Source organism: Marmota flaviventris, chromosome 20, assembly GCF_047511675.1.
Source record: "Marmota flaviventris isolate mMarFla1 chromosome 20, mMarFla1.hap1, whole genome shotgun sequence".
Lineage (NCBI taxonomy): Eukaryota > Metazoa > Chordata > Mammalia > Rodentia > Sciuridae > Marmota > Marmota flaviventris.
In genome coordinates this window covers 1,582,021-1,606,866 of record NC_092517.1, presented here as the reverse complement: position 1 = coordinate 1,606,866, position 24,846 = coordinate 1,582,021, and the positions used below count along the sequence as shown (strand labels likewise).

Genomic DNA, 24,846 nt, shown 5'->3' with positions numbered 1-24,846 from the left:
GACAACTTGTCCCCACATCACGTCACTCCAAGCCTGTCCCTGGGTGGGGTGTAGTGGAGGAGCACTCGCCCAGTGGCCTGAGGCCCGGGGTTCTAGCACCACAAAATACACCCCAATAATCAACCGGTGACTCCTCTTTCTGCCCTGCCCCCCCCCCCCTTCTTGGGCACCCTCTGGCCCTTATCATCTTAATTTTCACTTCGTTTTATCTCTTTGTGGTGCTGGGAGGGGAGGCCCCGGGCTCCTGCCCACCAGGCAGGCACTGTACCGCTGAGCCCCCCCCCGCCCCAGCACTTTTTATTTTTATTCTGAGGCTTGGTATCACTCAGCGGTCAGGCTGCCTTCAAACCTGCCATCCCCCTGCCTCAGCCTCTCCCGTAGCTGGGATTAATAGGCTGTGTCACCATGCCCGGCCTTAAAAACATTTCTTATTCGACCCCTCCCTGCTTATAGACATTGAAAATACTATATGAATACAAAACACGCTGATGGTATGCCAAAAATGGCCCCGGCTTCAATCCCCAAAATGAGAGAGGGAGGGAAAGAGAGAGAATAGGAAGACCTGAATATTTTCAGACTAAAAGAGGCCACAGGGAAGCAGCTGAATGTGGCAAATATTTTGCAAATAATGTGCTTTGTAAAGATGACAAGATAGAATTAGGCTTTGGAACGTTAAGAAAATCCATCCTGCAGTACACAGACACAATGGAATATTACTCAGCTATAAAGAAGAATGAAATTGTGGCATGTGTCAGTGAATGGATGGACCTGGAGACTACCCTGCTAAGTGCAATAAGCCAGTCCCCCAAAACCACAGGCTGAATGTTCTCTCTGATATGTGGATGCTGACGGGAAGGGATAGGGATGGGAAAAGGAAAGACTGTGGCACGATCCGACGTGGCTTCCCTAGGTTCATGTATGAACACACGCCTGGTGGGACTCCACATCATGTAGCACCCCGAGAAGGGGAAGTGAGACACCATGCACTCTAGTGTCCCGTGTAACTAAAAAGGACAAATAAAAAAATCTTGAAAAAAAAAAAAAGAGGAGGATCCATCCTATCTGAAACGCCGTGATTCCTAGAGACCGATTCACATATAAACGCACGCTGTACGTGACTTTGGAAAGAGGATGCTATTCTGTGACTCCTAAGATATCCCAGGCGTCCCGAAGGCCTTCTCACGGGGGAAGAGCTCACCTTTACTGCGTAGTAATGGACCCCGTAGGTGGGCAGGACCTCAACGATCTTCATGTACCTGTGGAGAATGAAGCTACGTCATAAAACAGTCACTGAGACCGTCAACCGGCCCCGTCGGGACAAGCGATTTCAGGAAACACGTTGGTCTTGACGTTCGTCATTTTAACCGCGACCAGGGTCTTCCGCTCTGGTAGAGGCAGATCAGACCATCACGGGGGTGACATAGCTCACACCTTACCCACCGTTCCAGAGCGTCTCACGGAACTGCAAAACCACATGAGACGGTGTTTTACGAACTTTAAGACTCCTAGAAAGGCTGCACTACAGACTCAAAGACTTAAAGTTTGCTTTAAGGTAAGCACCTGATGATTCAGGCTATAGGAGTCCACTTTGGGTCCCGCTGACGAGAAGTTCAACAATCAGCCATTTCACGTACTGACCGTGGTCAAGGGAGCCCAGGCGGACACTCACCTGTTACGGCTCTTAGCAATGAATTCTTTTAAAAGGGTGAATTTTATGGCTGTAAACCTGAGTTTGAAAAAATGCACACCCCTCCCCCCCACATAGACACCACTACTTTCTACTTTTAATTCGAGAAGTGTTTCCTGTGCTCTTGGAAGGCTTAGCCGTGGACTGGACTGGGCAGGACTTTCCCTCCTTCTCCAGTGGGCTTCCACGGGACATTTGGAAGATCAACTGGTCTGCACACAGGGAGCAATAACTGGGTGATTTTTTGAGCAAATGGCTCATGTGTAAGTGCACATGGGAGGCTAAGGACACGTGTCAGGGTGGCCTACTGCACAAGCCAGGCTGGCAACCCAGTGAACTGCACTCCAGGGCCAGAGTCCCCGGCAGGAGAAGCCCGTCTCGTCTGGAGCCCCTGGGTGTCATGACAGAGGAGGGACAGGGCTCCTCGGTGAGCAGGGCTCCGCAACCTGCCCGTCCGCCTGACTAAAACCCATCAGGGGTCCTGTCTGATTCCCTCCCTCCTTCCTCTTCCTGGCTCCCCAGGTCAGAAAGCAGGGTCAGAGGTCAGAGGTCAAGGACTCAGGGTCAGGACTGCTGGTTCTCATTTCTGCCTCCAGGATAAGACCCAGATCAGGGCCAAGGAGCGGGAGGCGAGGAGGGACCCGGCCTGGGAGATCCCCCTGCCCCTCGCTGCCCACTGGGCAGCGGCTGCCTTGATTGACAGTTCTACGGCCTTCAAAGTCATCCTCCGAGTCTTACGGCAGAATCGCACTTAAGTCACCGGGTGGGACAATCTCCTAAGCGTGTCGCATCAGGAGAACGGGGCTGATGGTCCACGATGATCCTGTGGGTCCTGAATCGCAGGAATGACCACTCTGGACCGTCCAGCACCAACACGCTCTGGGCTCCCCCGGAAGCAGCGTCCCCAACCCAGTCTGCAGCGTCTCGTTGAAAGTGTCCGAGGGTCTGGCAGGGTTGAGCACGGCCGCGCAGTGACCTCGCCGTGCCCTCCCTTCACGATGTCCCCCTCTCCCCGTCACCCTCTACCTGGCCACGCTTGTCCCTTTTGTCCCCTGCTGGACACTGTGGGCGCCTGAGCTGGTGACACTCTAGGATGCCTCCACCCCAGCCGAAAACTGCTTACCCCAAACGAGACCACAGAAACCGTGCCCAGTGACCACCGGGCAGGGCCACGTGACAGTGAGTCTGAGCACAAGGAAAAGCAGCACTTACTGGACCACAGCCTGTCCCCGGGTCAGTCCTCTGACCTTCAGATAGTGCTCGATGGCCCGGTCCTCACTGCAAAACAGGAAGGAAGCGGCTCAACACGCGGCCTCGCGGGCCCACCCCCAGGTTCACGGCCACTGGACGCTGGCGGGAAGGCCCTGGAGGACACGGATCCCTGACCGTCAGACTGACTAGCACCGTCGCACACGGCATGAAGGATGATTCTTAAAACGCCACTGCTGAGGAAGGACAAAGCCCGGTTCCTCCAGAGGGAAGTCAGGGTGACGGTGCACACGGAGGCCCCGGGGCAGGTGGAGAATCCTGCCCCGAGACTCGGAGCCCAAGGCCTCCCTGCCTCTTCTTGGTTTGAAAAGGGAGGCCAGCGAGCTCTGGGTGTCAGAGACTCTTCAACAGGAACAAAACTGCTCAGAGTCCGCGTGCGGTCTAGCCACCAGCCACTCACAGCCAGCGCCGTGCACCCGCTACGGCAGGATAAAGGCCTGCACGGCCCTCCTGGCCAGCAGCCGGGCCGCCCAGGAGGCTGCAGCAGCACCAGCCACCACGCCGCTCCTCCAGCCACATCGCCAGCACTACCTGGAAGACTCACTCCCACCCCTAGATGACCAACAATCAGCCTTGAGTTATTGATTTTTTTTTTTAAAGAAAATATCATTTGATGATGATTTGTTCAGAAGGTTCCAAAGTCAACATGCAATGCAGCCTCAACCTTGCTATAAATTTGAGAAATATTCCAACTTTCAAATTGAGGCTATAGAGGTTGAATATTTTATTTTATTTGGCACTTGGCCACTGAGCCCCATGCCCAGCCCTATTCTGTATTTTATTTAGAGACAGGGCCTTGCTGTTGCTGAGGCTGGCTTTGAACTCGCGATCCTCCTGCCTCAGCCTCCAGAGCTGCTGGGATTAGAGGTGTGCACCACCGCACCGGGTGAGGTTGAAGATTTTATCATCTTTGCTTTCTCATGATTTAGAGGAAAGCAAAACTATCTTCAGCATTTCTAGGCAGAAGCCGTGGACACTCTGTTTAATGGACCATGTGGTTTGGAAGAGAAAAATAATTTTCCAGGAAAACTGTGGGATGGAAAATGAGTACTAGGGATTCATTTAAAATACAAACCAACTACCAAGATGGCTAAAAACGTCTGCTGCTGTCCAGCTGTAGAGAAGAGCACTGGCCGTCAGGGAGGCCTCTGGGCAGGGCAACCGGGTTCTGGAATCCCTAACACCGACACTGCGCCCTGCCAGGCAGAGGCTGGGCCACGCGGAGGCCACACATACAGGGTGTGCGCTCCCCTGCACGTGCTCAGCACCCCACTCACCTTGAGGACACGCGCACAGCCCCCCTCTACCCACGGCTGCCCACACGTCTTGGGACAGTGGTCTCAGGGTCCTGGGCGAGGGCTCCTCCCCTCCAGGACCCGGCTCTGCCTTCGGTCTGATGCGTTTGACGGACAGTTTGCTCTTTCTCTCACCCAAGTGCTGGTGAGCACAGGGTGCTGGCGGGGTCGGTAGCGGGTGGGGCGTCCGCCGCTCTGGCTCACCAGTAAGTGAGAGATGGGTGCTCCTGCAGAGTCCGGGTGGGAAAGGCTGCCAGGGTCTTCAGGTCCTTCCGGGCACTTTCATCACTGGAAAGAAACACAGTGTGGTGACGTCAGACAGCGTACCTAAGAGGTCGTCCACGTGATCGGTACGCAGCGCTCTCCACACGCCCTTCACACCTCCCCACGTCCCTCGGCCTCCTCCTACTCCTCTTCAGGGCTACGTCATATTCACCGCGCGGGAACACCCGTGACAGAACCACTTTTCACCATCCAGACACAGACCTTTCTGGTACACCTCTGTTGGCTCCCTACCACCCTCGAGCTACAATGGACGGGTCAGCCATCTCTGGAAACTTCGTCTCTTGGAAATCTCTGGGAAGGAAACCCACGGTGTCCCTCGAGTTGCATCAAGTGAACTACAAATGTCCCCCATGCCAGGTGCTGCATTCACAGGAGGGCAGAACGTGAGCTGTCTAGACAGGGATGGTCTCTGTGGAGGTCGGCGAAGAGAGCGACTCCGGACGGGAGAAGAGACCCTCCGACAGCCCGAGCATTTCAGGGGCGTCCAAAAGGGAACAGGCGACTCTCCAAGGACAGAGCGGGTCCAAGGGCCAGGCGCCAACCGGCACACCCTCATTGTCCTCAGGAGGGCGGGTGGCGAGCTTTGTCAGGGACAGGGCACTGCTGGCCTCCGTGCCTTCCTGGGACCACACCCAGCGTCTCCCTGGGTCTCACTGTGCGGGACCAGGAGGGGCCGGTCCGGTTGGCTCCGGCGGCATGCTACAGCTAGACCCCCAGACAGACAGACCCTGAATGGACGGTGGACATTCGACTGGGAAGGCGCACCCCTCACCACCCACAGCCCAGGACAGGCGCACTGCATCTCCATGAGGGGGTTTTACCCGCGCTCCCTGGGTGCCCAACGGGGTGAACCCCACACGGAGGACCAAACACTGAACCCGGGCAAAGGAGCTGCCAGCACCTGCGTCCACGCAGCCCCCAGACCCACGGCGGCCTGGGATCAAGCACCCAGGCAGGCTCTGTTGGGCCGGCAGGCTGCCAGGCTGGGCACCGGCAGCCCCTCTGGGGCGTGAGGGGTTGGGTCACGTGCTCCTCCTCCAAAGCCACAGGAGGGCTCCGCAGGCAGCAGAGTGGACCCTCTGGGCAGACCCCTTCGCTGCCCGCCTTCCGTGAGGACAGAGCAGAGCGTCCGCCAACTCCCTGTGAGACACTGTGACCTACACCTGTCAACGCTGCGCTTCAAAACCAGGGTCCGGGCCCTTCCTGGAGGCCAAGTCGGCTTTCTGAGTTACTACAGGAAGCAGAGTCGCTGGGCCCCGCTCTTACATAAGAATAAGTCTCCTGTTCTTTTGAAATCTGAGCAGCTCGGCTTAATCACACTGACAACCTTGGGAAACTGGTTTGGGCTTCCGGAAAATCAAAATATACTACAATCCAATTTATTCATATTAAAGGTCAGCTGTCAACTCCCAGGATTAATATTTATTTTTCTTAATAATATCTTTTGTGTTCTGAGCTTGAAGACCATTCTCTCTCTCTCTCTCTCTCTCTCTTGAAGTGCTAGAGATCGAACCCAGGGCCCTGTGCATGCTGGACAGAGCCACATCCTCTGTCCCACTTGGCACTGGGCATGGTGGTGTGCACATGTAATCCTAGCTACTCAGGAGGCGGAGGCAGGAGGATTGCAAGTCGGAGGCCAGCCTGTGCAATTTAGTGAGATTCTGTCCAAAATAAAAATTTTGAAAAAAAGGGGGGAGAACTTGGGCATATATGGCTCAGTATTAGAACACCCCTGGATTCAATCCTTCGTATCCCCCCCAAAAAAAGAAGACAGTCATGATCTAACCACAGTGCACTCCTGCAGTGGAATAGCATGCACCAAAGAAAAAGACTACAGCCACACACAACATGGGTGGATGTCACACACACCCAAAGACCCTAGAGACCCTGCGTAGGGAATGTATGACTTCATGGACATGAAGGGCCAAATGGGTAAAATGGAATAGAGAGAATCTTACATAGGTGTCCACAAAGCAGGAGAAGAAAATGGGTGCCGTAGCCAGAGCCCCTCTAGGGGGGAGCTTTGTTGACCTGGGGGGGTGCTGGGGGGAGGTGCTCAGCAGGCTGTGAGTCCCCTCAAGGTCGCGCCTCAGGCCTGGGGCTGTGGGCAGTGCCCTCTCACCTACGTGTGTTTTGTGCATTCCTGTGTGTGATAATGCACAACAAATCTAAATCAAACACAGCCCCCGTGGGGACGTGGGGGCCGAAGAGTGGCCGATGGCCCCTCAGAGGAGGGCGGTGCCGCTATCCAAGGGAGAGAACTTACTGCCTGAGACAGGAACCACGGGGTGCTGGGCTTGCTGGGCCTCGTGCTGGGGAGGGTTAACTGACTTTTGGAATTTAGGGCCCACCGGGACTTCACGTTTGAGTGGACAGACGGGAGCTGAGGGCTTATTTGTTCACCCTCCTGGGAGCCTGCCTGGGAGTCTGAGCCCCTGCGTCCCAGCCTGCGGGGGCAGCTGGGTCTGGCTGCAGCAGGAGGCCCCTCCCTGGCTGGCTGGCTGGGCAGCGTGGCTCCTATAAATCAGGATCACCCCAAAGCAGCTGGGGAGGCGAGTCAGCCCCGCCGGGACGTCTCTGCCTTGCACGGGCAGTAAACCTCGGCCCGTCTGGACGTTCCTGACCTTAATGGCAAGCTCATGTTGTTTTAAAGACGCGCTTGACCAGAAGGGTCTCTCCAGGTCCTCGCTGGAGACAGTGCCCATGAATCGACACCACTTGCCACTTCTCAGGGACCAAACCAGCCACCGCTTTCTCTTGTCATTGCAGCAGAAACCGAGCCCCCCCCCCCCCCACGGGGTGGGGGGACCTGATCTGATCACCCAGGCTGGCAATCCCTAGGCACGCCGGACTCCTGCTTCCAAGGCTTTCCAGAAGGACGCCACCCGGACCCTCTGCTCGGCACGGCCAGCAACTGTTCTCAGGGGGTGGTTCCTGGGGGCCTTCCGAGCCCACCCTTCCACGGGCTGTTGTTTTTCTTGACTGACCTCAAAAGCCCCGCTGGAATGTACCCACCCCAGTCATTTATGAGAAAGCCTCACGGCTGGCGAAACCAAGGCCACCCTTGTGTGGGGGGCACGTGTGGAAAGAGCCGCCCGCGGCACATGTGTGCGCCTGTTGGGCTCCCCCACAGCAGCCGCCGGCGGCCACCTGCCAACAGGGCGGAGGGCAATTAGCAAGCTGAGCCTGCTGAGGCTTCCCGGGGAGAGCAGACCCTGCTGTCCACGCCTGGGCTGGGGCGGCTCTCAGTTTCTAGAACCGTGGACGGAAAACACAGCACAACAAAAAGCCCAGGCCCCGCACTTCACCTCCCTTACCAACGCCCTCGCTCTTCCTCCCCGAAACCCAAGCAAAGGTGCACAAGGAGCCACGTCCACTCCACTGACCACGTGGAGACCTCTGCAGGAACCTCTCCCCTGCGGTCAGGGCCTGTGGAGCACTGAGATGCGGACGTGGTCCTGTCAAGGAGTGTCAAGGTCCCACCCAGCCGGGAGGTCATCAGAAAGCAGCTGCAGGGCTGCACAGGAGCCCCTGGGCAGGTCAGCCCTCGGGGGACTCGCAGACCACAGAGTTACTGTTCTGAGAGAGCAGAGCTGACCCCACACGGCCAGCGTCCCCCTGCCCTGTGCAGGCTGCAGGAGGCAGCTCCACCTCCAAGGACCGTGCTGACCTGTCCAGGGTTTCCACCACCATGAAGGAGTGGACAGGGCCGAGGACCCCGACAGCCAGGGAATCATATTTAATGTCCCGTGAACGGGGGCGAGAAGTGCCGCCTTCTAAGCCGTCTGAGCCGGACCCCGTATTTAAGGGTGACAACTGGGCTAAACGTGCAATTATTAAAAGGATCTCGGTTACTGTTAGAAACACCAATGTCACTGACCAAAGCCCTGCAGTCTCTGACCGCCGATGCTTCACCTTATGTTGGCTCAACTTGCATTTTTTAAAAGTCTTTGGCACCAGGGATCTAACCCAGGGGTGCTGTGCCACTGAGCTATATCCCCTTTTTATTTTTTTATTTGCAGAAAGTCTTGCAGAGGCTGGCATTGACCTTGAGATCCTCCTGCCTCAGCCTCCCAGGTGTGGGCCACCACACCTGGTGACTTAACAGCTCTTCAGGTTGATGTGGCGTAAAGTGAGACCTGTTCAGCAGAAACCCCACTGTGGGTTGTGCTCTTTTCCGGGCCTGGGGGGGGGGCTGGGGGTGTGTCACCTGAGCCCCTCGCAGTGGGCCAGCTGCTGAGCTGAGCGGCAGGTTGGGCAGGCGAGCTGGATTCCCGCAGTTTGACTTACACTATGAACTGACAAGAGTTTATCAGGACGTGCCCACCCTCAGCCAGCTAGCACTGGGGAGAATGCACCAGAACCCCCAGACCCACTGAGTCAGGGTGCCGAGGGTGGGGCCCAGCAGCGTGTACTAACAAAGGTCTGGGAGCCACTGCCATCGGGTGCACGTGACACAAAACAGAATTCCAGGGCGGAGCCAGGAACCCACCATCAAACCCATCACTGAAGATGGAGAATCGGTCAGGGAGGCTAAGCCGGCTCTTGGGGTGGGTGGGGAGCCAGATGTGGGTTTCAGGAGACCCTAGGTGACCAGAGCTCCTGCTCACAGGGGTTTCCAGGTGGCAGAGACTGGCCACGCCTCTCTGCACAGGGCCTTGGGCTTCTCACTGTCAGGATGTGAAAACAGCTTCCAGAGACGAAGTCACTTAGACTCCGCCGTGAGGAAGAGGCAGCCGTGACTCTGAACCCTGCTGTGACCACAGAGCTGCCCCCTCCTGGGTCCCACGAGAGGGGACAGAGCAAGACCCTCGGCTTTGCTGGAGGACTCAGAGGGTCATGTTCTGCTGGCCTCTGACTAACTCCACGAGAATGTGTGTTGCTTGGGTGAGGACAGGCTGCCGTTCAACCAGATCAAACGGGATTAACTCAAACTGGATTAACTGCCCAAAGAATCCAGAGCGCTAACAAGACTTCAAGCGGTATCTTCCCTGACCAAGTCCGCACCCAGCGGCACGTAGCTGGGCTCTAGGAGCAAAGCTGTAGTTCACCTTTAAAACTACAGTTTTAACCAGGCTCAGTGGCCAGGCCCGAGATTCCCCGAGACCCAGGAGGCTGCCGCAGGAGGATCTAAGCCAGCCTCAGCAATTAGACCCCGTCTCAGAACAAAAAACAGAGCTGGGGATGTGGCTCCGGGGTAGAGCCCCCCTGGGTTTCACCGCCAGCACTGAGGGGCAGAAGAATTTTAAAATGTACTCTACAACCAGAGCAGACTGCAGTTATCTGCGGCAGAATCTGAAAATGGGGAGTCCAAACTCTTCTGAAGCCCAACACTCTCCAACCGGCACAGGGGTCCATCGGGCAGCCTTCCACACTGACAAAAACCTCAAGGTAGGATCTCCACCCCGTGAGCGCTCCCTGCTCTGGGAGAGCAGCCCCCGAGGAGGAGCGGGGACCACCAGTCACAGTCACCCGACAGCCAAGGCCACTCCTGATGATCCCAACTAATTTAGAAAAACGGCCTATAAACAGAGCTAACTTCAAAATACCGAAAACAGAGCACCCTCCTCATCCTCCCCATCCAGAACAAATTTCAAAGACAGCAGCTCCAGCCGGTCGGGGTAGTGGGGGGGAGCTTACGGAATGCACCCTGCTGCGTTCACAGACGGGGAACCGGCCCTGGGTGTCCCGAGACTCACCGAACTGGGAGCTGCAGGTAGATCCAACAGACGTGAGACCTGGAGACGTCTCCGGGCCCCGCAGGAGGGGGAAGGGGAGATAGTGGAGAGGTGGGGAGGAGCCACAGCGCGGCGCCTGGGGCCGCACCGCCCCTGACCACACCTCCCCTGGCCGCAGGGTCTTCCCATTCCTGGAACCCTCCCCGCCCCACCTAAACATTTCTGGATCACACCTTAAATCCACTCAGCTCGCAGCTATTTCCAGAGCCTAAGCCATTCTCCTGGCAGGGTGAGCAGGGGTGCAGCCCCCTCCCCACGGCTACTTCCTGCAAAGTGGGGGGGGGGGGTTCCCCTTTCATCCCCACAACAGAAGCTCCGGTCCAGGCTCAGGGGTGTGCACCCAGACAGGCTGGGGTTACCCTGCCCCGCCCCCAGACCCAGACCGTCAGCTCCATCCTCACAGAAAATTTAAAAATAAATAAACAAATAAACGAAAACCTTTGGGCTTCTCAGGAGACCGTCCTGGGCACTCCCCAGGTGGGGCGAAGGCCCTGCCCTGCACTCTGAGAACTCACAGGGTCTTCAGCTGCACCCCGCAGAGCCAGGAGCTACTTCTAACCATTCCTAAGGTGCAGATAAGGCCCCCACCTGCCCTGCAGCCCAGGACAGGGCAGCCAGAAACCAGCCAGCCACTAGTCTGCGGTAACAAGGCTCACGTGGGTTCAGTCCCCCTTCCTGGCTGTCACTTCCGGGGTCTTAGATGGATAGACCTTTACCACCCGGGGTTCCTCATATCGGCAGGGCTGGTGGCCCATGTCACAGGCTGGTGGGCACATTATGATGCACCACTGAGAAGACACCTGCTGGGTTCAGGGAGCGTGTGTCCCTCTCCCATCACAACACAGGACACTGGGGATCTTACCAAACAGCTCTTCCCCCCAGTCACCCCCTGAGCCAGGCGGCAGTGGGTTATGACCCCCAGAAGGACCACCCGTGGGTGATGGAGGTGAGACGTGCCAGTCAACACTCAGGGCGTGCTTACACAGAATTGTCGTCCTTTATCTAAAATCCTGGTTGAGCTTGGCATCGTGTCTTTTCCTTTGCTAAACCTGGCGACCCTCAGGGTTCAGAGTGAACCACAGGGGAGAGGGCCTGGGGAGGCGCCTGCCAGGTTCCAAGTGGTCAGCCGCTTCAGGACGGGCTGGAGGGGTCTCAGTGGAAACCTTCTCCCCAGCTGCCGGGCAGCCTCAGAGCCTACGTCACACCTGGTCTCAACACGCTGCTCTGTCTGAAGCAGGGGACCTGCCAGCCTTCTGGAAAGCGCAGTGTCCTGTCCCCTGAAATCCCTTTGCTGGCCTCCCTGGTGACTGAGGACAACCTACGGCCCCTCTGCTCCTGGATGGGGATCAACTGTCACGCTGTTCAGGAATTCAACTCAGAATGTAGAGGCGATGAGAGACTCTGCCGCCCGTCAGCCAAGTTGCTGACGACTCCGATCAGCCTCCAGGGAACCTGCAGCCCTTCTACCGTCGGCTGGAAGAAGCAGAACCCGTAGGATGATGCAGGCTGAGAGGCAGATTCACAGGAAAATCTCTGATCATCCTATCCCAAGTGCATGTACGAAGACACACACACGAAAAAGAAAAATTCAGCTGGGCACCCGTGATCCCAGCCACTTGGGAGGCTGAGGCAGGAGGACTGCGAGTTCAGGTCAGCCTAGGCAACTCAGTGAGGCCCGGTCTCAAAATAAAACAAAAAGGGCTGGGGCTGTGGCTCCGTGGTAGGATGGCGCTCGGTTCAGTCTCGGAATCACAAATAAAAGCAAAAACAAAACAAAACAAAAAAAAAAAAACAAAAATATCTCACCTCTTGCCAAATTGACAGAGGCAGAAAGTACAGTATTGATTGCCGCTGTTCACAGGGAGCTGGGAATAAGGAACCATTGAATAGGTTCAGGGTTGTTTCAATTTTGCAAAATAAATAAGTTTTAGAGATCGGGTGCACAACAAGGTGAATGTGCTGTAGACCACTGACCTGGTTTTTTTTGTTTTTTGTTCCGGGGATTGAAGATATCAATGATTGATTGCTCTGGGGACGTGGCTCTGACACTGACCACACCCCCAGCCCTTTTTAGTTTTTCTTTTTGAGACAGGGTCTCCCTCCGTTGCCCAGGCTGGCCTTGAACTTGCGACTCTCCTGCCTGGGTTCCTGAGCAGCTAGGCAACACCTGGTTTCAGCTTTTGTGATTTTGCTGGTCAGGAAGGTAGTGATTTTTACAAATCAGTGGCAAAGTGCATGATGCTTGTTCCACCCAAGGGGCCACCCTCCAGCCATGTGGCCAGGACAGCAGGCTTCTCAGGACCCCTAAGTTTCCTACCTGCAAAAACGGGGTAGGTGGTGGCACCTCTCTCTTCCTGAGCTGTTGCCAGGGGCCACAATAATAACTGTCACAACAGTAACTGTGCCCCAGGGAGGACAGCTCAACCTCCCTGTCATCCCCTGTGGCCGGGCCTGGGTCTGACCCCAGAGCTCCCACCCCCGGCACCTCCCCATTCCCGTGAGGACTGAGCCCAGCACCTCGGCCCTGGAGCTGCAGCCAGAAGGGAATAATGACCCTTTATAGCTGTGCGTGCTCCAGAGGGTCAGGACTCAGGGGCAGACTCCTCCCAGGCTTTGACTGGTTTTCCTCAACTCTTCTCAGAGCATCTCAAGGGGTCCTGTCCCAGGGGACCTGCTCCTTTTTATGACCCAGCTGTAAACTGGGAATGTCTCCTTCCCCTTGGAAGGGCGATGGTGACCCACCCCGTGGCCACCACTTTCTCCTATAAACAGAAGCACCCCAAGGAAGCCGTTATTGAGGACTTCCAGGACCTTAACGAGGCAGACAGAACCCCACCCCCACCCCGGGCTTTGGCCACTCTCCACGGCTGCGGCTCGGTGATAAGACCTGGCCTCCTTGCCCGGTCAGCGTGTTCAGGAATCCTCTGTTTGCCTGCCTCCTGTCAGCGGAGGAGCCTGTTATCTCTGGAGTGCCCGGGCTGACTTGGAGACCCAGACGTCAGTTATTTAAAGAAGACGGAAGGGTCCTCGCTCCGCTCTGTGAACTGACTCAGAGAGGCCACGGCTCCTAGTTATGATGATGTCGGCTCCTAGTTAAGATGATGTCGACGTAAAATACTCTGAAGGAAACACCCAGGAAGCAAAACAGGAGAGGGGCAGAGGGTTGTGGCCTTGAAGGGCAGCTAGGCTGGTGCGGTGCGTGGTGCAGGCCTGTCATCCCAGTGACTCGGGAGGCTGAAGCAGGAGGGTCCCGAAGTAGAGGTCGACTTAGTGAGAATGTCTCAAAATCCGATCAAAAGGGCCGGGGACGTAGCTCCGTGGAAGAGCACCCCTGGTTCAGTAGACATGCTCGGAGCAAGGTCACGAGGACAGATTAGCACCGGGCAATGGAGGCTCTTGGGGTGCACACACAGATGTTCACACAGGTCCAGAGAAGGCAGGCTGAGAGCCAGGCTCGGAGGCAAAGGACAGGAGTGAGCTCAGGCGAGCAGGGGAACCCTTAGAACTCAGAGCACGGCACATAGTCCAGGGGAGACGGCAGGGAAACGCCAGACCTGAGGAGGAGGAATGTTCACAAGGAGCAGACCAGCGCTGCCTCAGGAACGAGGGGTGTATTCACCGTCTTAGCTCACTTTTAATTTAATTTATTTTTGGCACTGGGGATTGAACCCGGGGCGCTTAACCACGGAGCCACTTCCCCAGCCCTTTCTATATTTTATCTAGAGACAGGGCCTCGCTAGGTTGCTTATGTCCTTGCTAAGTTGCTGAGGCCCGCCGGCCTCAAACTGGTGGTCCTCCTGGTTCAGCCTCCCAAGTCACTAGGGTGACAGGCATGGACCACCATGGTACCTGGCTTCTAACATTGTTTGAATAAAAAAAAAACCACATTGCCTCTGCCTATGAAGGTGTTTGGGGACATATTCTGGTGGCGTTTACACCTCTACAAGATGACACAGTGGAGCTGTAAACTAAGAGCACAGCTATCAACATGCAGGCCAACAGGAAGGACACCTGGATGGAGCAGCCCTGGAGGAAGGCCCTGCACACGGGCGGGCGGACTCCCCCTCCCCGCCCAGGTGGGCGCCCACACCCCTCAGGCGTTGGGAGATGCTCACTGGGTAAAGCCCTGAATGGTCTAGGAGTCTAACTTAGGACCTCAGGACACACACATTCCAGGTCAGCCCTCAGGCTCCGTCAAGGGTTTGCAGGTTCCTACCTGAGAAACTTAAGAAAACTCACTGAGCTCACTGAGAGACGGTCCCAAATACACAAACCCGTTCCCCACCGCCTCCTTTGTATTAGCAAAAGGTGGGCAGCAACTCACAACCTAACACCCAGGTGAGTGCAAATCCCGCCCACCAAGCCCGTGGGACACTCTGGGGACAGCTGTGGGGGCTGTTCTAAGCTCTTTACAGTCCTGAGGGCAAGGCTGCGGGGCGGGTACCCTAAGTGCCCTTCACAGAGAGGAAGCCGAGGCCCGGAGGGACAGGTAGCTTGTTCAGGAGTCCCCAGGGGTGAGTGGCAGGCCTGGGGTCTGCACGAGGCTGGCCCCTCAAGTCCCTGCTCTAACCAATGTCACATTGACCAACCGTATTCTATTTTGTCCAATCCTCTTATTTAAGGAAAAAATGACTCATTTTCTTAAGTTACTTTTATAACAGAAATTTGGAGGAGAAATACAACTTCTCCCTTCAAGCCAGGAGGAGATGGGGGGTGCGGGGAGGCAGGTGTCAGCAATGAGCCCAAGATCTGATCCATTGCAAGACTAATGACAAATATTCACATTTCAAAACCACGTCTCTCACCCTGATTGGCAGCAGCTCATGTTTGTAAAACAATTCGTAACTTACAAAGTTCTTCCACCTCACTAACCTAAAACCATCCCACGAGTCGATATTTGGGTTTGTTTCCCAGCACGGGCGTGGGTGGGTGGGTGGGTGGGGGAGATGAAACCCTGGGGTCCTCGTCCCCTGAGGCACATCCCCAGTCTTTTAAATTTTTATTTTGAAACAGGGCCTCACTAAGTTGCCCAGGCTGGCCTCAAGTTTACAATCCTCCTGCCTCAGCCTCCAGAGTCACTGCAATTTCAGGAGTGTGCCACCACGTCTCGCTAAAGTCACCATTTGGATTAACCCCAATTTGCAGACAAGGAGACTGAGGCTCAGGAAGGATAAATGGCTCCGACAGGGTGATGTGCTCATTTGCTAAGATCCAGCTCCATGCTCTGTGGACAGCTTCAAAGGAGTCTGAGACTCCTTCAGCCTCAGGGCCTCAGCAAATGACCAGAACCCGCTGAAGATGGATTGGGCTTGGCCACAATTAACTGGCTCAGTCTGAAGAGGGAACCTAGTAATCTGGATCAGTCAGGGAGGGTCCCCAGCCTCCTGGGCCAGTCAGGGAGGGTCCCCAGCCTCTAAGATTAGTCAGGGAGGGTCCCCAGCCTCCTCTGCCTCCTCAGCCTCCAGCAAGGATCTTCCCAAGGGAGTGTGTGAAGCTCACCTTCTCCCTCCCTCCTACGAAGGCTCCTTCAGACCCACCAGTCTCCAAAGTGTCCTTAGAGGGCTGGCCACACACTCCTGGGAAAGCTGCCCCCAGGGAAGAGCCCCGTGGGGACAGGCAGGCCACCGGGGACTGCTCCTTCCCGTCTGCCTTCCCTTCCTCTTTTTCTTTGGGCAGATCTTCAGGGACTTTATTTCCAACTCTAGCCTCAGGCAACACTTCCCTGAAACAGAGTAGCTGCTCGGTTTCCCTTTTAAAGAAAATTGGTGTCTGATTTTCATGGTTATTTTGAAAGAATTTCTTTCTTTTCTTCTTCCTTTCTTTGGTGATACCAGGGACTTAACTTGGGGACACTTTACCACTGGGCTACACACCTGGCCCTTTTAGAATTTTATTTTGAGGCAGGGTCTCACTACATTGCTGTAGGCTGGACTCGGACTTGGGATCCTCCTGCCTGGAATTGCTCTCAGTGACTTCAGGAGCACATTATTCAAGGCTCAGCTGGGAAGGAGTAGGAGGTGATTTGTAAATAATCCTTGGGTAAAGTTTACCAGAGTGGAACACTAACCTCCCCGGGAGGCCAGGCTTTCAGTGGTCACTGGCCCAGACCAGAGACCTGCCTGCACTTTCACCCTTCCTACCCCACCTCCAACACTGCAGGAGGAGGGACAGAGCAGGGCAGGTAGGGAGGGGACTCACACACAAACCCTGGGAAGCCTGGCCCGTTAGGCGGTTACAACCAGAACACAATACAGCTGTCAGGTCAGCGGACTGCAAGGCCTGGGGCAGCTGCAGAAGAAAGCCCCCATTAATCCCCTCACCAAGCAGCTGACGCACTTGATCTTCGGGTACGTACGATACACAGGATCGTTATAAATTAAAAAAAAAGAAAAGCACAGCACAGGCTACGGGGGCTTTTTACGGACGACAGGAAACAGAGATCTGGAGAGCTTCTCATTAAAACTCACCCTCCACTGTCAGACTCATTCACAAAAAGAAAGGCTCTCGGTTGGAGGAGGGACTGAGGGCCCCGTCTGGCCTCGGGCTGCTTTTGATTTGGCATCCATTGTTATTTAAAATAACATGTACACGGAGGGCTGGTTCACCGGGAAAGAGCAGGGGAGGTCCTTACCTGGTGTAGTCTCCCTTGGCTTCCTGGAAAAAAGAAAAAAAACAGAGACCATCAATGTGTATTTTTTTTTAATATTCATTTTTTAGTTGTAGTTGGACACAATACCTCTATTTCACTTATTTACTTATTTATTTATAATGTGGTGCTGAGGATCGAACCCAGGGTCTCGCGCATGCTAGGAAGCGCTCTACCGCTGAGCCTCAACCCCAGCCCCCATCAGTGTGTATTTTAAGCTACCGGGGTGATTTGCTCTTGGTCATTTTCCCATAAAGCTCCCGAGTTCCGTGTAGAAGAATGTACACACGGAACCCTTTCCTCATGGCCCCAGAAAGAATGCGGCACTGAGAAGGACACTAGGGTCCAGGAGAGATCCCTCGTTCTGAGCAGAAGGGACAAGTACCTAGGAGGAAGCCCACAGTTATTTCTCCCTTCCTAAGGTCTCCGCGTGGCCAAGGCACAGGTAAATCAACGAGTGCTCTTTGTTTTCTCTGAACTTTTAAAGCCAGCCGTAAGCAGGCCTTTGCTTTTTGGCGGGTGCCTTTAAGAATTAAAGGGCTCTTTTACCCGACCACAAGAAAATGTACCAAAGTTACCAAATTTAGATGGAAATCGCAGCTGTTCCCACAGCTGCTGCCTCCCAGGTTCAAGCAACTCAAAACTCTCTTCCAGGACTACGACGGTCCTGACGCTCTTCCAGCAGAGAGGCTTCCTCTTTATTTTTCGTTGAGATGCACAGAACCACACCACAGCTCATGCAAACTCTTCTAATGCACCAGACCCCAGCTCACATTTTTTCATTGGCAAAAAACTAACCGGATGAAAAAGCCATTGGACCCTGGCCCCGTGCAAAAGTTCCAGAGCTGCAGGCAGTTCACGCAGCTGGCAGGGGGCGGCCGTCATTCTTACCTGCAAAACCAGGGCTGCTAACTTGAAGATGGTCTCGCTGTCCACTTCGATCTGCCCCTGTGGGTCCAAGAGGGAGCATCAGTGAGCAGAGGCCACCCCAGGTGGAGGAAGTGCTGTGCGGCTGGGGAGGCTGTCACAGCTCAGCACCTCCAGCCTGGGACCCCAGGCGGAGCATACCATCCCCAGCAGGCGGGGGTGCCAGGACACTGGCGGGAAGGGGGAGCCTCCCTGTGTTTTTACCAGCTGCAGGGAATTTGGGTAACAGCATTAATCGGGAAGAAACAATGGTTTTGAGGATGAAAATCCACGCCACTTGTAAATGAATAGTTTTTTTTTTTTTTTTTTTTAATCTCTGCAGAGTTATTTTTCAGCTCTGCAGATTTTCCTAGGTTGTTTGTGGTGGGTTCTCCTGAGGGGCGTTTTCTCCCTTTCTAGCACAGCATGATTATTTCAGTATATACACACAACGCAAAAGTACTAAAGCATGAACTCAGTTCCGCGACAGGGGCACGTTAGTGAGTTGAATCTGATCCATCCTGGGTAAAAGGGAAATGCTTAAAGATCACCTACAGCAAAGGCGGAGGAGACTAAAATCCGGTTGCATTATACTGAAGTTTGATGAACTCTATCATTTTCCCCATCGTTTTATTCTATTTATTTTTGAGGGTACTGAGGACTTCATCCAGGGGTTGGTTGCTTTACCACTGAGCTATGTCCCGAGATCTTTTTTATTTATTTTTGATTTTGAAACAGGGTCTTGCTAAATTGCTCAGATTGGCCTTGAACCTGGGATCCTGGTGCCTGGGCCTCCGGAGTCACTGGGGTCACAAGTGTGGCTACAGCACCCAGCGCCAGGGATGACGGGGTGGCCACTCTGCCGGGCTCCATCTTTTTTATTTTTTCATATTTCATGAACCCCAAGATGACTGAAATTCTGGGCCATGGATAACAAATGTCCCCCCCCCCCCCAACCCCAGGAGCTTGGGAGTATCTAAGTGTGAAAGAATGTTTTCTCTAGGAATAGCAGATTTACCTTTATCTGTATCTTTAAATGTTGCAACATGTGTGCATACGATTACCGCATCCCGTAAGATTGCAGCAATGAACTGGCAGAGAGGGACTTCTGTTTTAAAGGTATTTTCTGGCCAGGGGTGGTGGTGCACCCCTGTGATCCCAGCTACTCAGGAAGCTGAGGCAGGAGGATCGAAGATTCAAGGTCAGTCTGGGCAACTTAGTGAGATCCTGACTCCAAACCAAAAGTAAGAAAGGTAGTTCAGTGGTAGGGGGTCCCTGGGTTCCATCCCCAGTTTAGGGTGTTTTGTGGGCTTTCAAACCCATGCACAAAAACACATTTAACACATGCACACCCCCTCCCCCGGCCCCTCTTTGCCTAAGTCGGGTTTACTTGGTATTGAAAATGTGTAGTGCTCAGCAACGTGGAACCGGGCCCCCCGTGTGGCCTTGCTCTCTTGCTCCCTTCCCCCGACCTGTTGGGTCTGAGTGGGAATTGCCGCTAGTTATCCCAGGTCACCCCTGGGAATAATCCGGCGGTGGGGGAGCAGAGGTTGGTGGTCTTTGCTCAGGGTCCCAAGTGATGTGCTGAGGATGTCCACCCAGCAAACTAGTGAAACTTCCTATAAAAACCACTGAATCAAACAAGAACCCCCAGGCAGCACAGCGACAAGAGTGGCCATTACTCGAGTTTCCCTTGGTTTACAAAATGAGAACAAATGAACTTCCCCCTCCACCCGGAGGCCTGCCTTCCCAAGCCAGGAGGGAGGAGATGTGTTTCAAAGTTCTTCTTTTTCTTGCTTCAAAAGCTGACAGAGCCTCAGCCTTGGAATTCAAAGTGCGCCTATAATCTCTAGAAACAGATCATAAAATCAAAGAGAAGCCAGACGATCGATAGATCCATCCTAGGACTCCGTGGCCCTCTGTCCTTCAAGCCAGAGACAGCGGGTTTTCTAGTCTGGTGAAACACAAGGAGTGGCTGATCCAACAGGTGAGGTGGGTGCTGACGAGATAAAAGTGGAGAAAGGTCAGATTCCTTCAGTTCAAGGACTGAAGAAGGTGGCGGCTAAGAAGGGGACTCAAAACGAGGCTGGAACCCAAAGCTCAGGTCTCATCGGCCTGAATGTCTTAGAAGAAAAAGTGCATCGTTGGGGTGTTAAAAAAACAGAAGACGAATCCAATAAATTGAAAAGGACGCCCACTGCTTTGCACCTGTGACCCCTGGGCCTTCTCCGAGCCTTAGAGGAGCCGTCTAGACACCAACTAGCTCATCAGACAGATAAGAAGTTCTGAGGCTGCCAAACCACTGTCCACCTTGGAAGGGCCGTTAACTATTTAAAACTGAAACAGGGAGCCAAACGTGGAAGGTACCAGGCTCAGACAGCTCCAGAGGTGCGGGAGGCGGATACCCAGCTCGTGGGGATTTCCCCACCTACTCAGGAGGCCCGGGCAGCGTGGTGCAGGGGGACGTGGGGTGGGCAGGGGGACGAGGGCGTGCAGGGGGGGAGGGTGTGCAGGGCTGTGGTCTCTCCAGACCTTGTTCCGGGAAGAGAAGAGAAAGCGTGGTTTGGTCAACCCCCCAGTCTTCGAGGTCCTCAGCCTGGCCTCACCCTCTGTTACAACCCTGTCTGGACGTCCAGGCCACACATTCCAAGTCCTGACACCCATCGCCAGCGACACTTGACTGGTCCTTGGAGTTCTCTGGACAACACGACCATCAAGAAGAAGGCAATTTGGGTGGACCTCGGCAGCCCTGGTTGGGTGCGATTTAACTAAGACTTTAAAGCGCTCTTCCTGAGGTGTCCCTGCCTGGAGGGTGACAGCACTTGGGACTGCAGACCTGCCAGGACGGGAGAGATCTTTCACCTCCAGCCGTGGTGACGGAGGTAACCTTATAGGTCCTGGGCAAGCTAACACCCGAGAGCAGCATCTCCTTGGAGCAAAGGGAAACGAGATCCTTCAGTGGGTTTCCATGACGGTCAGGGTGGACAAAGGGACCCAGAGAGGTGAGTCACGTGGCCAGCTGAATGCACCAGGGTGAGCCCAGACCGAGTCAAGACCCGCTCTGGCCGCTCAGCCAGCCCAGCTGCACCACGGATTCAGCCACCAGCGCTGGGGACAGCTCTCTGAGCATGTCTTTCTTTGTCCCCAATACTAGGGCTTGAGCCCAGGGACGCTCTACCACTGCTGGGTGGGGACAGTTAAGAGTCTAGCTGAAATGCCAAACTGGACAAGGATGGAGGCCGGGTGCTGTCTAGGATCTCCCCGTGAGTTACCACGACCCGGCACCCAGGCGAGGCACAGACGCGGTCAGGGTGCACTGAGTGAGTGGACACAGCTGCCTGACATGCACTGAGCCTTCCTGAGGTCACTCTTCTGCAGGAGCATGTGGCCCGACAGGGGAGCTGCCCGCCACCCTCCAGGCGGCCTTGCTGGGCAACAGAAGCCTCCTCCCTCACGGCCTCCTGTTCCCTGGGACCACTAAGCCCCGGGAAGGCTGGGCCATGGCCCTCGCAGCTGCAGCCCTGCGGCCACACCCGTCAGCTACGAGGGCCAACGCTGCCCGCTTCCCGTCCATGTCAGTCGTCCGAAGTAAAATCCATGAAGGACACAGATGTGTCCTTCAATCTCATCTCCTTGATTCGTCTCCTCTGGCCTCTGAAGTCACATCTGCCGGGGACCCACTCCCGCACCGGAGGACGCTGTGGGGCCTTGGGACAGGCCGTCTTTCTAGAGCTCGACCCTCATGTGCAGAATGGGACGCGATAAGGTGGACCGCACAGTGACAGATGTAGGGCACTCACCCAGGGCCTGGCAAAGTCACGTGTGCTATTTTCTGCGGTACTGCTTGTGAGGTCGCTCTGAACTCTGACGTAGAGCTGTCAGTCTCTCTCCAGATGACGACTTGGCTCAAGTTTCATGTAATTCCATGACATTTGTTCACTGTTCATTTTAATATCTAATAGGACAAGTCCTTTGATTTTCCATATGGATATCTGACATTCCTTTCAGTTATTTTCAAATAAATTTTAGAACGATCTTGTCAAGTTTTCAAACCAGATAGGGTAACTGGGACCGCGGCATGCCTGTGTTGAACGTGCTTAACCGAGACCATAGAGACCTGGAGAGAGCACAGACACCTGCATCAGCACGAACACTCAGAACTTTAAATATCGTCCTTGATAATGGGCCTCTTTTTTACTCTATCACTCATCTGTTGTTCTCATTCTGTGGGATTATTATCATTTTTAGCATATGACGTTACGTTTAATTTCTTCACTAAAGATAACAGTGGAATAAGTGTTAGATAAGTTGTTTCCATTTTCTTTTTCTTTCTTGTACTTGGATTGAACCCAGGGGCATTCCTCCACGGAGCCATATCCCCAGTCCTATATATATATATATATATTTTTTTTTCCCCCTATTTTGAGGCTGGCCTTGAACTTGTGATCCTCCTGCCTCAGCCTCCAGAGTCACTGCTACTCCAGGAGTGCACCACCATGCCCAACTAGTTCATTTCCACTTTCCATGGACAAGGTAAAATTGTCTCCAAACAATATTCTGGTGCAGTTCTTTGCAATGCACGAGGTGGGTCTGACGGCGCTGCTCGGCAGAGAGGTTTTCCTTAACACATGTCAACCGTGCTCCCTGCTGGGGACACTGTTGGGGACTGTAAGTTGGTTTGGGGCCACCTTTTTTGGCGGGGTCTACCAAAACGTAACATACCTGTGCCTACGGCTCAGCAATCCTGCTCCTAGGTGTGGACCTCCCAGACAGGCGTGCCAGTGGCCACGAGGACCTGTGTGGCAGTGCCACTAAACAGGCAAACTCTGCAAGCAACCCACATGCCCGTGGCTGGGTGAACAGACGGGCACGTGGCACCGTGGGCCAGGACGCGGCAGTGAAGTGAACATTCATTCCCCAGCGACCTCGCACAGCAGACGGGAGAGTCTCACGGCAGCCTGAGCGAGACGCCAGGCATGAAAAGACACATATGGTGTGACTCCCGGCACAGGGGGGCTGAGTCTGCCAGCGCTGGTAACTGCTGGCGAGGGGCATGGTAGTGGGGGTCAATGGCTGCAGGAGAACATGCGAGGGGCTTCCAGGCGCCAACGATGTCTGTCCCTCGAGGTCCACACTGGCTACACTGATGTGCTGTTCTGCTTCTGACAGCCCCTGAGCTGCATGCTCGGCAATCCTCACTACGTACATTTCACTTCAGTATGAGGTTAAGAAACAGTTGGAAGTCCTGATTGCACTGGGTCCTTCTTCCCTTTGACTTAATGATAACTCCATCCTTAGCACCGCTGGGCTTGGAGTTGGGCAGTGAGCAACCTGCACCACTGTTTGGTGCCTCTACTTATGTCCAACACGTTATACAACTTATGCCTTTCCTTTATTGTCTGCTGCTCCACCTGCTGTTACCTGCCCACTCGGTAAGAGTCACGAGGGTGTGAATCTGGAGGCATTTTGGCCACAGCTGGGTCTCCAGGGCTGAGACACTGCCTGACACACAGAGGTGCTTGATAACATGTAGAATATCAAGTGAAGGAGGAATAAAATATACATCTGGTGGATGCTGACAGCTTTCTTTTCTTAAAGGGAATGCTCCTTGTGGTTTTTGATTCCCTATACAGTTGATTTGCCTTGATTTTCAATACTAAGTAAAAAGAAAAAAACCCAAACCTGCAGCCTTTTGAGTCCTGTAATACAGGGATGGAGAGCTTACAATGCAACTCTGGAAATGCCAACTTGAAACATTGTGCACAAAAAGGTATCAGGTGTCAGAAAGCCAGGGAGTCTTGGGCTGCACTGGATACAAATGTAACAGAATTGATACCTTCTATGCATACCTCAAGCCTTTTGAGAACAAAAAGAAAAAAGATTCTGCAGAAAAACAAACAGTATTACAAGAAAAACAAACAAATGCATGTGTTTTGGTGGGTGTGTTTCAAAGGAGGAGCCCCACATACTAAACCATCCGGCCAGACCACTTCTCAGACACTTGACCCGAGAGGGAGAGGGAGAGGGAGAGGGAGAGGGAATCGGGAGCAGGGGATGGGTGCTTGGCTGTGGGAGAACAGCACCGAGGAACACACCAGCATGGGAACGAGACCGAGGGACGAGCGGCCACCCTGGCCCAGGTCCAGTTCGGGCTCTGTGTGTGCAAGGTACTTTTATTTTTGGGTGGGTAGACGGCACAGAGCTTTGCTCCTGGGATGCAGTGCCAACTAATTTAAAAAGAAATTGCATGTTCGTCTCTAGAGACCATCCTCCCCCAAAGGAAAAAAGGCTGATTCCAAATCTATGGCACCAAAGGAGAGCCGCGACTTGTCTTGTTGGTCACAAAATAAGGAGGTGCTCAAAAGTGACAGGGACGAGCCACTGGCACAGCATCCACTTAAAGGGGCCCCCACTGGCCTGGGTGGGAGCAGAGCATCAAAACCAGTAGAGGGAAGGAGTGGGGTGGGGTGGGGGAGGGGGATGAGAGGGGAGGGCTGCATGGCTGTACCGCGTGCACGCACAAAAATGGAACAACAGGTCCCATCACTCTATACGACTGTCATGCACCCCCCAGGAAATGGGGAAGGAGGAAGAAAAATTGAACGACAGGAATCGATTATAAAACGTCAGATAAGAATGAACCCACGAGTTCCTGCTGATCACTGAACAATATTTTTAAAGGTTGGGGATGGAGGAGAAAGGAAAGTTATTTATTTCCTTAAAAAAATGTTGAAGGTGATGGAATCAGGCAAGTACCATGCTTGGCCAGGTCACCTTCAGGGGCCAAGATGTTCGGGCCCAAGACGGCTGGGAAAGGGGATGGTGGGTTGGCCTCCGCGTCCACTCCACGCACCTGCTCCATAAGAGGGAACAGATTGGCCCAGAGCAAAGCTGAAGCTGTGGGTTTTAAGCAAAAGCCTGCAGAAATGTCTTTCCGTGGCCAGTTGCCCATTTCAGAACTTTGGAAACCCAATGGTCAATTCTTTAGAGAGAAGCATCGGGGTCATGAGCGGTAGATAC

General features: G+C 54.3%; 1 protein-coding gene and 1 pseudogene across 3 annotated transcripts in view; one reads left to right on the top strand and one right to left on the bottom strand.

Moving 5' to 3' along the window:
• Frmd4b (FERM domain containing 4B) overlaps nt 1-24,846 on the bottom strand; it is a 124,942-nt gene that overhangs the window by 34,666 nt on the left and 65,430 nt on the right. For all 3 annotated transcript variants that reach the window (XM_027931898.2, XM_071605843.1, XM_071605844.1), the window contains exons 6-10: nt 17,812-17,868; nt 16,906-16,928; nt 4,456-4,539; nt 2,900-2,965; nt 1,199-1,256 (exon numbers count right to left, since the gene is read on the bottom strand). In XM_027931898.2, coding sequence (XP_027787699.2) covers nt 1,199-1,256; nt 2,900-2,965; nt 4,456-4,539; nt 16,906-16,928; nt 17,812-17,868 — 288 coding nt within the window. The remainder of the gene's footprint in view (nt 1-1,198; nt 1,257-2,899; nt 2,966-4,455; nt 4,540-16,905; nt 16,929-17,811; nt 17,869-24,846) is intronic.
• Nucleotides 24,702-24,826, top strand: LOC114089987 (small nucleolar RNA SNORA2/SNORA34 family; annotated as a pseudogene).